The 15,598-nt window shown below is 44.8% G+C and overlaps 1 protein-coding gene across 8 annotated transcripts in view; it reads left to right on the top strand.

Annotated features, from left to right (window-relative positions):
* Positions 1–15,598, top strand: part of LOC142576642 (PHD finger protein 12) — a 146,795-nt gene that overhangs the window by 74,793 nt on the left and 56,404 nt on the right. For 6 of the 8 annotated variants that reach the window (XM_075686861.1, XM_075686862.1, XM_075686858.1 and 3 more), the window contains 2 exons: positions 590–628; positions 9,148–9,190. In XM_075686861.1, coding sequence (XP_075542976.1) covers positions 590–628; positions 9,148–9,190 — 82 coding nt within the window. The remainder of the gene's footprint in view (positions 1–589; positions 629–9,147; positions 9,191–15,598) is intronic. The other 2 variants (XM_075686863.1, XM_075686860.1) reach the window with 1 other exon arrangement.

Here is a 15,598-nt window from a genome sequence, read left to right as displayed (position 1 = left end):
ATATGATGAGTCTATGGCTCAGCCATTCTTTTTCGCGTCGACCTGACAGACTTTTTCACGTTAAGAAGGGTGATATCAGGCGGCATGACGAAGATGCTGTAGCCGCTGGACATTTCTGTGAACCGCAGTTTCAAAGCAAAGCTGCGACGCTTCTGGGAGTCGTGGATATCCGAGGGTGACCACAGTTTTATGAATACAGGACGCATGAGACGTGCGACATTTGGAGAGGTGGCCAAATGGGTCTCCAATGCTTGGCACTCCATTTCTACAAAAATAGTTGTAGCTGAGTGCTCAAAGGCGAGGCAGATCCCATTCGCGAGTGGTGATGATGTTGGTGAAGAAGACATCAGTGAGTCTGAGGACGACAGTCATGCGCCGGCGGAACTCCCACTTGAAGGTGCTGAATTGTTTGTTAGCGACTCAGAGAAAGGCGGCTTCGATTGTTTTGCCTAAATGCCGTCTGTAAGTACATGCCATCTGTGTGTATCAATGAACCATTTTTGAAAAATTAGTTCTGTCTAACACCGGTGCGTTTTATATACCGACGCGACTTATCTATGTTTGTTTTTTGTTGTTTTTTTTTTTTCAGAAAAACTGCTGTTTTGAAAGGGGTGCAACTTATACAAAGGTGAGACGTATAGACTGGAAAATACGGTACCCTACGTCACATTCACTTACAATCCTTCACGCCACCAAAGTGCCGGTTATTCGCTGTTTTACGTTTGTTTGGTCGCAATCCTGCATTGACCTTGGACGCTTCACTTCTCAAGGAGTGAGTAAGCCCGCGATGCCATTGCCCATGCTGACCACGCGAGGCAGCTTGCCCGTAATCGTCTGTTGGCATCACAAGAAAACCAAAAGTGCATTTACAAGCAGCGGCACCATGACGTACGCTTTTCACCAGGTTACCTTGTGCTACTTTGGTCCCCTTCTCGTTGAGAGGGGCTCTCGGAGAAACTCCTTCCTTGCTTCAAGGGCCATTACCGCATCTTATGTAAGGTGACCGATGTCACCTATGGGAGTGTCCCCGTCAGCTCTACCATGTCATCTGGCCTCACCTCACCTGATGTCGTTCATGTCGCACAGCTAAAACCTTACCACGCTCTTCCTGACGATCCTGCTTGACGCACTGGGACAGTGCTTTTTCCGCCGGAGGTCGTGTTACGATGAGGCGAAGAAGAGAACGACAACAGGCCTGAAGACGACGAAAAGTGGGCACAGCCTGGCTGGGCTCTCTTCTGTCTCTACGAACGTTTGCTCTTTGTAAATATATTGTAAATAGTTTTATACGCATAACAATATTATCAGCCCAAGTAATTTGTAGCACGGTCTCTCCTGAGAGGCCGCAGCTATGTTGGTAGCATTTAGTATAGCGCGTGCCTCCAGGCTCTTACATTCTAAGGGCTTTGGTGAAGGCAGTAGCACTACTGCTATTGACCCATCTGAGTCTGTCCCCCCTTTGTAGTACATTTTTACTCTTCATCATCCTGCAATTCCAATACCCACATCCCTAAATAATTAGTGTCAATGTTTTAGTACCTATGTTTTTTGCCATTTACAGCGACAGTTATTAGGCCCTTTTACACCCATGCCACATCTAGTGTTTTATCCACGCCTCATAATGCGCTATTCATGTACCATTGGCAAGCCATTATCATAGCCTTGGTGCTCTTTGGCCACATCTGGCCCTTGCGCAATAAACCCCGTGAATCATCATCATCATCATCGGCAAGCGATGCAATATTTGGTAATCCAAAGAAGCGTAGAAAGCTGTTTTATTGAAGCGAGCATTTTTATTGCGAGAAGCCATGGACCTTCCATGATCTGGGCCATCAGAAATCCTACTTAAAGGAAACGACCCATTTCACAAATTCTATTTTTTATTCAGATACCCTAAAGACCCTTATGAGCATGACATAGGGGGGGGGGGGGGTTTAACAACAGGATATTTCAAACACAATTAGGGGGGGAAAGGCAATATAGAACACCGTGGTAAAGATCACCGAATACAACAAGAAAATATAAAAAGAAAAAAAGGAAAGAGAGTTGCATACATGATGAAAAAAAAAAAACACTCCGTACAAAGCATGTAGATACACTTACAATGCGTCAAAGGCATAAAATTCTGCTTTTACCCAACATGCATAAAACTGCGCTTCAAATTACTTACAAATGAGTCATGGTCACGTATAGAAGCAATTTCTTTTGGCAGCTTGTTCCAGTGATAAATATCAAGAAAGAGCGGTGATTGTCGCAGGAGATTCGTACGCGCAAACATGGGACGCACTTTGAAGGGATGGTCGAGGCGGGGGAAAATTTTTCGTGGGGGTTTGATATGGGATGGTGTAAAAAATGAAGGGGTATGATACAATCTGTGGAAGTGGGAAAGCAGTGCTAACAGTCGTCGGGTTTCTAGAGACGGTAATTGGAGGGACTCTTTGATAGCCGTGATTCTGGATGTTCTAAAGTATGTTTTAGTGATGAAACTTGCTGCTGTATTGTGTAATGATTTCAGCTTGTTTATTAGGTAAGTCTGATTTGGATTCCATATTATGGAAGCGTATTCAATCTTTCAGCGAACTAGAGCTGTGTAAGCTAATAATTTAGTTGACTGATTTGCTAAATACAATATAGCATTACTATATAGTATGCTAAATATAGCAAATTTCATATAGCATCAGTGTTCTTGGTTTTTCACATTAGGAGATACAATAACTTTCATGAGATTTCATGCAAAGTGCCAGGAATCCTTTCATCCACAGATGCTGATGTGCTGCACTGCTGCACGCAAACTCTTATGAAAGTATCTGCAGCAGTTATCAATCTATCAATATATCTCAATATATCTATCAATATATCTGCGGTAGTTAACAACCTACAATGTGGACTCTATGCCATGGAATTATTGATACACCCGGTTTCTTGTGTATTGCTTCTAAGTACGCAGTTGGGCTTCCACACCTGGTAGACTCGTACACAGACAGGTTGATGGCCCAGATCCTGGAAGGTCCATGGCTTTTCGCAATAGAAATGCTTGCTTCAATAAAACAGCTTTCCACGCTCCTTAGGATTACCAAATATTGCATCGCCTACGCATCAGACCAGCTACATACTTTCACGGGCGGTGCCAGCTTCACAAAACACAGCTTTCTTCGTGATCATATGCAACCCAACCAAGCACTCCTCAACACACCACTGCCTTCTTTTGCTCCTGATGAATTCAGTTCAGCGTTCTAACTCGCACTTCCTGCAACCCAGTAACAAAACCAGGAAAACCAGGCATGGGCACCAGAAAGCAGAAAATAGGAACAGCAAGAAACAGAAATTCTTTTCCTAAGCAAGGTTTTTATTTGTTATGAAATAAATCTTGAACAGAAAAAATGTTTACATTGGGCAACGATTACGATACTTCTTAATGCAAAATTTGAGTGCAGCTCTATACGTGTTTTAATTTTGCGATCTATTGGCTGGCGCAGACAGTCTGTCTCGTGTGGCATGCTGCAAATGGAGCGAAGTGTAGCGCGACTGCCTCGCTAATCGAGAGATCATGAGAGGCATCGCATGGGTGACGCGTGGGTGCAGTTCACAGCAGCCAACGTAAGCAGACCTCCGCTAACCTAGTGCTTTGTTTCCACGCAGACGACATGTGCTACTCTGGTGCTGTCTCGTAGCCATCGTTGCTGCAAAGCCCATCTTGCACGGCACTAAGCTTTTATTCTCATGCTTTCTCCATACCCTCCTCCTTCGCTTTCTGCCTCATGGTTCCACTGTACCCTCAGCCTCTGCTTTCCTCCTCGTACTCTCTTCGTTGTCACCATGTTTTATATCTCACTGTGCTCCACATTCTTTCACTGTGCTCGGTTGTGAGAGACAATGCCGACGCTTTCTGCAGGAACGGGTGCCTAAGAGCTGTGCTTTAATATAGTAATTGAAGCGAAAATGAGACATCCAGCCAATCAGAGGAAGTGCTACAAAGGAAACCCATACGGGTTTTTCTTTCAAAGAACCCATATGGGTTTCATCGTTTTAATTACTTCTCTCCACCTTGTGGGTTCCCGCAGAGCTATTACGTCAAAATAATAACTGGTAAATTTAGTTTTACGCTACACAGCTTCCAATTCCTTACATTTGCAGACTACATGCAGATGTGCAGTAAAAGAAGTGCGCTTTGGCTTCCTAGCTTTGACTGCACTGCCACAGAATGTTGTCGCTTGGTGTAGGTAAATAACCTGAATTCATCCTCAAAATATTCAGAGTCGCCGCTGTCTTCGGGTATCGCACCATTTCAGTTGTGTTCTGCTGCATTCATGGGGGATAACTGGGGGTGTGCAAATACCGAATATACATAGTAGATTTTTAATTAAATAAAGAAAGAAAGCCAAGTATCGAATCGAATATAGCATATTAGAAAATTTTTCACGAAATATAATTCTTACAAATTTTGGGCAACAAATCATGGTGCTGCACATGCTTGGGAGTCTCCTAGCTTTACATAACGAATATGTAGCACGCTATCAACGACTTACGTACATAAAAATCAAGGTATATAGTACGGTATACTCTTATTAAGAGGAACACTAAATTACTATGCCATCTCGATTAAAGCTCAGTTCTAGTATATGAAGGTCTGGAAAATTTGTTTCTTTATCAATAGAATTTCTCTAGAACAGAATCAAGTTCTTTTTCTGTCTTTTTTTTCCTCTGAAACTAATGAATAGTGGCAGTCATTTGTACTGAATACCAAAGGTTCTCTGTTTAATAGTGAACCTGTGTTTTGTGGCAATCCGTTATTTAGTGCATAAAGAGTATTCCTTCCAGTTTTTCTCCAAAATACAAAGGGTTGTCCCAACTTTATGGCAGGTGGGTTATCTTCTCCCTTTTCTGTCCATAATTCTTGGGCTGCTTTGGCAGTCTACATAAATAAATATGTGCACGGCAGAATAACATCTGGAGTATAACTGCTGAAGTTCCACATCTTAGCCTGCTGCGGTGAGCTCTGTTTGCGGGGTGCATTTCCATCCGGTAGTACTTAATAATACTACCTAGTGCCGTGAATGTGACCAGCCTCGTATAAGCAGTGACCATTCTCAAAAGTAGGTGCAAGAAAATGCATCTTCTGGTACGTCGATCCTTGAAAACCGCAGTGCAAATTCTCTGGAAGCACCCTGTATGCCTTCACCTGCCAGTGCTTTTGTCACTGCTGTTAGCGGCCCTGTCCGCCAGCGCGCATGTGACGCTGACCAACGACAGGCACCTTATGGCGGCTGCTCGTTGCCCTCGTTGGTCAGCATCACATTGCCCTCACCAATATACAGAAATTCTTCTGTCATGCACCAGATCTACTCCAAAGGCCCCAATTATTGTGTGAAAAAAAAAAAGTAAAACCGTGATAACCTGCTCTAAATGTTTGACTGGAATTTCTGTTTGTGATTGGGCATCATACTTTCATGATAAGCAGCAGGCAGAAACAGGAATTATGCTTGAAATAGCCTTCTCACGCCTTGATGAGTTCGAATACCAAGAGCTTTTCTCAATTTAAATGTATGGTGCTATGACGAGACCGAAATTCTGCCCAACTTATCTGTTAGATTGAACTATGGGAGCTAGAATTATAAGGACTTCACTGTACCTGGTAAACTATGAAAGCAGAAGACGGGAGTCCTTCGTGTAGTCTGAATCTATGACTCCTGGACGTAGTGCAGAAGGGAAGCATTAGAGTAAAATGATGATCACTTAAAATATTTCTTCCCGTGTGCTTAGATTTAGGTGCACGTTAAAGAACCCCAGGTGGTAGAAATTTCCGGAGTCCTCCACTACGGTGTGTCTCATAATCAGAAAGTGGTTTTGGCACGTAAAACCCCAAATATTATTATTATTATTATTATTAAAATATTTCTTTTAACTGCTCCAGATTTGGAGTGCTCTACTGAAATAAGCTGCTCCAGATTTAAAATTTGGTGCCCATAAATGCTTTTTTTCACACAGCCTGCTCCAAAACCAAGGTTTTTCTGATCCAAAAATTGCTGCAAAAGCTGTCCCAAGTGTCCCACATCTGGGTCCTTCTCTCAGCTCTCCTTGTCTTGAGGCCCAACATGTGCTTGCTGTAACTAAACATCCAGTTTGTGTGCTTGTAACCACTTCTTGTCTCCATTGTGCTAATCTGTTATTCTTTCTGGTTTGTGCACCAAGTGGATGTACAGAGTAATCATGATCATCATCAGCCTATTTTATGTCCACTGCAGGACGAAGGCCTCTCCCTACGATCTCCAATTACCCCTGTCTTGCGCCAACCGATTCCAACTAGCGCCTGTGAATTTCCTAATTTCATCGCTCCACCTAGATGTGCAGAGTAGGTGGTACCAACCAAATCGCTAAATCTTAGAGCATGAAAGCTGGAGCTTAATGCTACTGTGTTCTCAAGTGTGCTGTGAGGTTCAGCTCTCTGCTTCATGCTCTTAGCCACGGAGCAAGAATTTTTTTAGGAGGCAGAACAGCGCTCGCTCAGGCATCCAAATAAAGTCACAGTGGAGGGCAAGGCACATGCAGCCTGCTCTCTGGTTTGCGGCCACTGGAAAGCCATCCAGGGGCCATCTGCTGCATTTATGCGTGAATGGGTGCACTCGTTCCTTGCACATCCTTGCTGGCTCCAAGTGCCTTGAAAGATTTACAAAAGAAGTACGTTACTCACCGAGCAATTCAACACACTTGAGGTGAAATGAACTTCAATGGCTTGTTTCGTATATCCACATCAGCATTACCAGAACTACAGGCACAGTGTCTTGTATCATGGCTTTTGCAGGTACCGAAGCTTGCTTCCATAAATTTTTAACCAGTGGTTCAATCACTACAGTCCATATACTTGCCACAAACTTTAAAGATCTTGCTCATCATTGCAAGCATTGTGCATGCCTTCACCCACCAATGTCTTAGCACGCACCTTACATTGCATTCAGTTGGCATTCTTTTTTTTTTTTTTTGTGAACAAAAGACAAGTAGCTGGCACAGCATGGAAATATTGACAGCAAGACATCTGGCAACAAAACAGCCCTTTCAGCTTGTCTAGAAGGAGTTTGCCTCTGAGTTTGTCATGGTACTGCCATCTCTCTATGTTGCTCTTTGAGAAGTGTTTCTCGCAAACATAGTTGTGGGACATCAGCTCTTGATGTTTCCTTGGGATTGCATGACCCCGGCTTGCAAGCGTACCATGTCACTATAGGAACCTTCAAGGTAATTACCTTTTCCTTGCAAAATTCGTAGCCACTGCTGCAGTTTGGCACAACACACTTCTGCCCCATCCTCGTATGGCACGGATGGAATGTGCTTACCTTTGTAGTAACCTGAAAAGCATGCCTGCAATGTCTGAGAAACCAGTGTTGCGGCTGCAACGCAGAATGTCGTGAGAACAAGAGATGCAGAAAGCCTGCAAACTGTGACAGTTTGCTCTTCGAAGTGCATCACATTTTATCTAGCGTATTTACTTAAATCTAACATGCACCTCTATTCATAGAAAATGAGTCTGAAAATTGCCTGTGCATTGCAATCGGATACGAACCAAAACCGCATTCATGGCATTGGCAACAGCCTACCACCAGAGCCATCAGATGCAGCGTCACCACAATCACAAAATTTTGACAAAGCACACGTTTGCCAAGGTTGCTGTTGGTTAATTTTGTGCTCAATGGCAGTCTTGAGTGGTATTCTCGGCCAATAACTTTCGGAGGTACTAACACTTTCACAAGATTTTGAGCGACTCGGCACCGAATGCATTGGCGCAATTGGCAGCTAACGTCGCTGGTGTTGTGCCAAGCTCGCTATCTGTGCATGGTACCAGGAATGCTGTTGGCTGACAAGTCCAGTGCCACGTCTTGCCAAAGTTATTGCTTGAAAATGTTGGCCCTGTGTGGCTGATATTGTGGTGTCGGCAGATGTCATTTGCTCAGGGTAGCCTGTTTCAGGGACAGCATGGCATATAATTTGAGCAGCATTAAGCAATTATTGGGGCTGAAATGTCCGTCACTTCTGCTTCTTGACATTATTGAACGAAATCTGGAAAATTTACAATATATGAGGCAATATCGAAATCTTCCTGTGTCATACGCATAGAAGGAGCAGTTTGTTTCTAAACCCTGAACAGGAATTTAATGAAATTGAGGCACATTGAAGTCAAATCTCAGCCAAACCAGTACTTTCTTTGACTCTGAACGTAATATGCTGTCCTCATTTCAATGACAAGGTCCTGGGCTTGTACAGCATCCTAACTGTAGGCCATTTGCAGCTTGGAGCCCTTTATCTTTTTCCAAGGAAGCATCCCAAGGAAGAAATCCAATTGGGGAATCATAAAAAAGGAAACTGTTTCAGCAGTGGATTAAAGTTGTGATTTTCCGCTTCAAGTGGAGTAACTTATATGACGACTTTCTCACAGGCTGTTTCACCATTCAGGAGTGTCGTCATACCCTGAACAGTCAAACAGCTTGTGATTTTTTTGGCTGTAGTCGAGGTGCTAAGTCAGGTGAGCAGCTTTCAGCGTACTGTATCAGGACATGTGCGCTGCTTGCACTTATATCTTTGCTGGCAAAACTGAGTAGTAGCAAATATGAGGACACGTTCTGCGCATTGCCACATGTGCATTGTTTACATTTTCCCGGTGACTGCCTTAGCCAGATGTCACTGTTATCGCTTTATCACCCTTGCATAAGGTGCACTTGCACTATCCAAGCTTAACAAATGTTGACACCAATTCGATAGCCAGGCAGGTATATCTAATCAGATTGCATGCACGACATGAATGGTGTTGTACAACCTAGAGTCTGCATGGGCACCAGCAATTGGTCTGGGATACACATGTCAATGAGCTGTGTGGTTAGATTCAGCAACTGCTGACTGTGCTCCTTGCTATTGTTGATATTCAAATGACGGATTGCTTCACTTCCAGTGAACAAATTTCCCCAATTAAATAGTTATATTCTTCATCTACTCTTCAATGCCCTGTGAATCGGATGCACACCTCGCTTGACCACATGGGTTTATGCTGCCTATCAGTTGTGAGGCTGCTCTTAATGTTTGATGCTGTAATCATGAGCTCTGGGATCACAGTACATGGGTATTTTTTGATGCAAAGTATTGTAAAAAGGAAACCTTGGTGCGCAGGGCTTGGCCATGGATGCACAAGAGGAGGAGAAAGGCCCTGAAGGTAGGTTGGGGATAATCATCCTTGCTACTCTTTATTGATGTCACTGACCTGCATGAAAGTGGAACAAGGAAATGCACAGTATCTAATTCACTGAATGAAACTGTAGCCATTGACAGTGTCTTTGGGAGCCTTCAGGCCACCTGGATTTGGCAGGTCAGTCTCTGGGGTTTACGGAGAAATGACATTTTGAGCCCTTTACTCATCACAAGCGAATGAAGGCTTGCTTTTTCAGCAATATTCGAAACTTTCAAATAATGAACCGAATGCAGTCTACTCTCATTACAACGCACCCTGATAATCCGACAAAATATGTCTGTAATATCCGAAACGCCTCGCTTCTGATTTGGTCACAATGTGTAACAACTTTAATGTAAAGAATAAGTGATCAGCGTCCAAATTAAACATACAAACAAAAAAATGTAGCAGTTTCGCTCTAAAGGCGAAACATCAGTTGCGATAGCAAATTAGTACACAGCTATGCTAAGTAGGGATGGTAATTTTATCAGCCGTATGAAGTTGTAAACATTCACTTGCTAACTAAACTAACAAGCACAGTGTCACGCGCGCACACGTAAACATGGACAGATCTCGCTCTATGACCGCAGAAAGTCACTGTCAAAACGTAGGAGTGAGGAAGCGCAGCAGCAGCAGCTAGCAAATTGACCATCACGTTGAAGCGAGAGACAACGCAAACTAATCGTTGAATGCACAGCACATACGAAGTTGCTGGCACTCGGCGCATGCACTTCGGCCGCATTGCAGATCGCTTTCAAGATACAGCGGCCGTGCTGTAAGCAGAAGCCGCCGGAGTAGAACCCCCTCTTCCTCACCTCCTCCCCTCCCCCCCCCCCCTCAAGCCTCGCATGCGAAATACTACGGCATGCTAGCACCCTGCCTTCCTCCCTCTTGCATGCGATGCATGCGATATTGAGTCGCGATCGTCGGCTTATGCTCGCAAGTCAGTCATCAGCCTGTTTCGGCATGGCAAAAGTCCATTTTATACGGCCGATTTTGAAAAAAAATTGCTGCTATTTTCATCCGCTGTAGCTAATAGTCCATTGTAGCACAGTCTGTTAAAAGTTAACTTTGTTACATAAATAAAATAGGTAGAACAAATTACGGCTAAAATATGGTCCGTTATATCTGAAAGTCTTTTGTACATGGGTCCGTTGTAACGAGCGTAGACTGTAGTGTCCTCTTTGATTTGGTCTTCGAATCGAACAGTCACTATTTGCAAATATGAATATTTTTCTAATACATTTCGAACATTTCAAAACGTCGACTGCGCCCAACTCCATCATATCGGAAATGCCTCACTTCCGAAACCTTGGTTGCAATGTGTAACAACGTTGCTGCAAAGAGTGAGTGACGAACGTTCAAATTAAAAAACAAACTGTAGCATAGCCACGGTGTGCTCGCAGTGATGCCAGACCAACAAAGCATCAGCGTAGTCAGTAGAACAAAATGAATGTTTATTCAAAGGTGTAGTGTGTATATATAAGTAGCCCAGTGGCAGGAAGATAGGAAGGAGCACATGTTAGTAGCGATAGTCCGATGCGCTGAAGGATTGCCAGATGAATGAGGCGATAAAAGGTGCACGCACTTCAAAAAACACATGCATTTGCAGCATCCCTTCCTTCTTAGAAATGAAAGCGTTGCACTGGCTTGCGTTCTCTTGGTGAGCACCTGAGGGTTTGTTCGGCGACACCGGTATTCAACGGGGCCACTGGACTCCCTGGTGCCACAAGATTTGGGGAACAGGCACCGTTTGTGATGCGCCGAGCAGACATGCCTTCATCCGGGCTCACTGGTTCTGAATGCTGTAGGGGTGTTGCTTGGTTAAGCTAACTGCGATGTGTGGCGGTTGTAGTTACTGGCAGCTTATCCCTCTGTTGCGGGCGAACCTAGTCTACGTGCCGCTGAATGACTCCGTCCAATGTTTCCGTGGTCACCATTTTCATCCCATACGTCGCCTTCACATGGCCGGGCATCCACTTGCTCCTTGCGCCATAGTTGTGGGCATACATATTGCTTCCAGGTAGTGGCAGCCAGTCCTCTTAGTTCTCGGTTGGGCCTGGAAGTACTGGAGGAATGCATGTGTCTAAGCGTGTGCGTATTTGATAACTCAAAAGAAGCTTCTTCTGGAGATTTACTCGATCATCACGGAATTCTCTGGAAGTTAAAAATTTCTCCGGAAGTTGCTTTTTCCACTGCACCATTAGACTGGGGATGGTATGGAGCGCATCGAAGGTGTACTATGTTGTTTTCCAAGAACAACGCAAAGTCTTGACTGGCATGGTCCCGTTGTCAGAAACGGTCATGCAGGGTATTCCGAACCTGTTAAATATGCCATGCAAACAGTTAATGATAGTCTCCGTTGATGCATGAAACAAAGGTATTGCTTCGGGCCACTTCGTGTGTGCATCGACTTCTACGAGTATCATTTTGCCGCAGATACGGGCCCGTGTAGTCGCTGTGAACACGGGACCACTTTTCACCTGTTTCAGGCCAGTTAACGACATGTGCTGTGGTTGGCATTGGCAGATTTTGCTCACAGAACTGGCACTGAGCAGACACCTTTTCAATATTTCTGTCTAGGCCTGGCCACCAGAACAAAGAATGCGCAACTGATATCATTGCCGGTGAACTCTTGTGTGTCTCATGTAGAAAATGAAGCACTCGCTCTCCAGCTTTGGTTGGTATGACCCTGTTGCCCCAGTATACCAGTTCATATGCTACAAATAGTTTGAGCTTATGGTAAAAAAAATGGCAATATAGGCTGCGCCATCCCTTTTGCGTTTCTGGGCCACCCATACAGAATGTACCGTTTGACCTTGACCAGGACCGAGTCAAAAGTCGTTAAAGCCTTCAGCTCACGCGTTGTTGTGGCACCATTCTTCAGCTGGTTTAGCGACAGCACATATTCGGGCAGCTCACTGTCGTCTTTAGACTCCGGACTTCGCTGCGGAAGTCGGCTCAGGGCATCAGAGTTCAGCATCTGTCATCCTGGTGAGTACTGTGGCCGGTATCGGTTGGCCCCCAGGTGGAGCGCCAAACGTTGTATCTGTGCGGCGGCCATCGTGGGCGTCCGCTTGTCTGATCACAGCAGGCCCAGCATCGGCTGGTGGTTAGTCACCAAGGTAAATTCTCGACCTAAAAGGTAGTCACGGAATTTCGTGGCACCGAATACCGTGTGTACCTCTCGCTCGAGCTGTGAATAGTTGCACTCTGCCTGCGTTAATGTTTGTGAGCGGAAACCGATGGGCCTGTGAACATTACCAGTCTTGTGAAAGAATACAGCTCCCACACCGTATGGAGATGTGTCAGATTCAGAATTAAGTGCCTTCAAAAAGTTGAAACGAACAAGAACCTTGGCTGTTTAAGGCTTTGCTTGCCAAGGTTAAACGCGAGATCTTGAGGCTGTTTCCTTCAACGTGCATTCCTTTCATGCCACTGATGCAATGCACAAAGTGTGGTTGACATGTTTGGCAGAAACCTTGCTTAAAAATTAATCATTACCAAAAACACACGTAGCTGGCTGACATTACAGGGACTCACTGCCTGCATGATAGCGTCGTTTTTCTCTCTCTGATGAAGTCCATCACAATCGATGCGATGACCAAGATGAGTAACCGCTTAGCTGTACAAGTTACACTTGTACCTTAACTTTACACCGTGCTCTCAGGAGTGCTTTGTGGCGTTTTTCAGCTTTTTGCTGCCGTCACTCGCTGTTTTAGAAATGAGTACATCGTCAAGATAAGCCTGTGCTGCTGGAAGGTTGACCAATACCTCATCCATTTTTCTTTGGAATATTGCGGGCGCGGAGGCTGTTCCGAAGGGAAGTCTGTTCTAGCAAAATAGCCCTTTTGGCATATTAATGATGCAAACTTTCTTTGCGTGATTGTCAAGCGCCACTTAATTGTATGCATCCCGTTAATCCAGAGTGCTGAAGTAGTCCCCATTATGCAGTCGGGCAAACATATTAGCAATGATTGGCAATAGGTATTGCTCAGTTGCACACACTGGATTTACTGTGGCCTTGAAATTGCCGCAGATTCTCACTGCGCCATCTTTTTTAAGCACTACAACTATGGTCGTTGCCCATTCAAAGTGCGCCACGAGCGACAGCATGCCCAGGGATACCAAACGGTCTAGTTCAGGTGACACGCACTCACATAGCGCATGTGGGATGGGTCTGGCCTTACAGAACTTGGGTACGGCGCCTTCCTTTAGGTGCAGGCTGGCTGGAGGACCCTTGATTAGGCCCAGTTCCTCAGAAAACATGTTGACGTAGTCGTTGAGTGTACTGTTCATGGTGGATTTGCTTGGTCCTTTCGTTGACACCGAGTCTTGGACAAACGAACCACAGGAGTTTCTGCATTGTTCAGCAGCTAGATCAAATTGCAACCCCAGAGGCTTGGTCCCGTACAGTCCAACACACTCAGTGCACACTCCACTGTCACCCCTTTATGACAAACCTGGAGTGCAAGCTCCCCAAGTACTGGAAGGCGTCCTGTTTAGCAGGATAATTTCAGCCTGGATGGTTTCAGTTTCGGCCATTGGTCGCGGTGCTTTTCATACAGTTGATGTGGGATGACACAAACAGGCGACCGAGTATAGACTTCCATGGTCAGTTGCACACCGCACCAAGCGAATGTTCGGTGAATCGGTGGTTGGAGACAGCTTTTACATTCTGATACTGAAGTCCAAATGTGCACTGCTTCGTGCTCCTCGACTGCTGAGGCATCTGTCCCCAAGTTTGTGCCGTCCTTGCTGTGCCTTGTTCTCGAGCCCCGTGGCTTCCACATTTCCTTGCAAGGTGGCCATGTCGTCCACAGCGGTAACATTGAGTGTTAGACCAGGTGAAACAGGTCTCATTATGTTTTGTACTACCGCACCTTGCGCATACTTGACGTGCGGCACCCCTCCTCTCGCTTTGCAGTGTTTTTTCTGCGTATGCCTGTACTTTTAACACGGGTGTCGTTGCCAGTCCGATCATGTTTTTTACATCATTAGCCGCAGCCTCAGCGGCAAGAGCCATCGCTTCAGCATCTAGCATTAATTCCAGTTATTCCAGTAGCTGTTCCTGCAGTGCAACTGACTGGATACCACACATGATCCAATCTCGTAGCATGTGATCCAAAGCACAGCCAAAATTGCAATAGTCAGCTATTCGGCAAATGTCTGAGATTCGGCGTGAGCCTAACAATGCTTCAGAAGAATGCAAAAAGAAATGGAAAATGCGTCCCGTAGTCATTCCTTACATACACAGAGTTTCTCCTTCATGAAAGAATGTTGCTTCTAGATTTGATGTACCGGTAGTGTTTTCGGTTCCTCGGAAACTTCCTCGCATTTTTGCATGCCTGTCTTCCATAAAAATGGCTGAGTGTGTAAAGAACCACATAAAGTGTTTCTTGAAAAAATTTTCTGCTTAGATTCCTTTAGACTGCGGCAAGGTATACATTGACCAAACTGGGTGTTGTATAAATGATCGCCTGTGAGAGCATGCTCTATCAATCAAGAATGAGACAGGCTCGCATTTGCCATATCACTGCAAAGTGTGCACATGTGAACTTTTGCTGGAAAACACATGCGTATTACAAAAAAGTAAGGATATGGTTGCACGGAAACTAGCAGAGGCAGTGTATATCAGGAAGTTTGGGGACCAGTGTATCGGTGTTCCGTCATTGTTTCTTCATGAGAATGACTTTAGTTTCCTGGCTGATAGGATATGATTAGGTTTGGTTTCTATCTTACGTGACCTCACCTGTGTTTGTTCCTGTTCACTTGCCTGAAGGTATATAAGTGAAGCATCTGGAAAAAAAAAATCAGCTGCGAGTGTGCGCCTGTCCATGGCTTTTATTCTGTTGTCTGTGTCTCATCTTTCTGTGCCTAAAACCTTTTCTAAAAGTTGTGTACCAACTAGCCCGACAGCAGGCGTTATGAAACAGAATGCTCACTTTGCACCACCTGCACCAGAGAACAACAGTGCATTTGGGTTAATGCCTATTAAAAGCCTGCGATACACTTTTAACAGCACTACGCCACACACATGATCAAACAGCTAGATAAGTGAAGATGCTTTTTGCAATGGAGTTGGCAGAAATAACTGTGGATGCAACATGCTACAATCCGTGACATTTGCTTGTACCAGAAGAGGAAATTGACTGCGTGCTGGCATTTTCATGGGACATGGGCAGGCGAGTACTGCAGGAAAGCTGCTGTGGTGGACGCCTAGTGCTCCTGATTGCACTTTCTTCGCACCTTTTCTTGTTTGCACGGGATATAGCAACCGGGAAACGTAACACATAATTGCACTTTAGCAACTTACTGAACTCTGGTGCTGAAAGATTGTGTTTTCTGGGAATGTATTAAAGGGATACAGAATAAAAAAATTTTCTCAGAAAT

The sequence above is a fragment of the Dermacentor variabilis genome, chromosome 3 (genome assembly GCF_050947875.1).
Source record: "Dermacentor variabilis isolate Ectoservices chromosome 3, ASM5094787v1, whole genome shotgun sequence".
Lineage (NCBI taxonomy): Eukaryota > Metazoa > Arthropoda > Arachnida > Ixodida > Ixodidae > Dermacentor > Dermacentor variabilis.
Note: the sequence above shows the minus strand (reverse complement) of the source record. Positions and strands in the feature narration are given on the sequence as shown.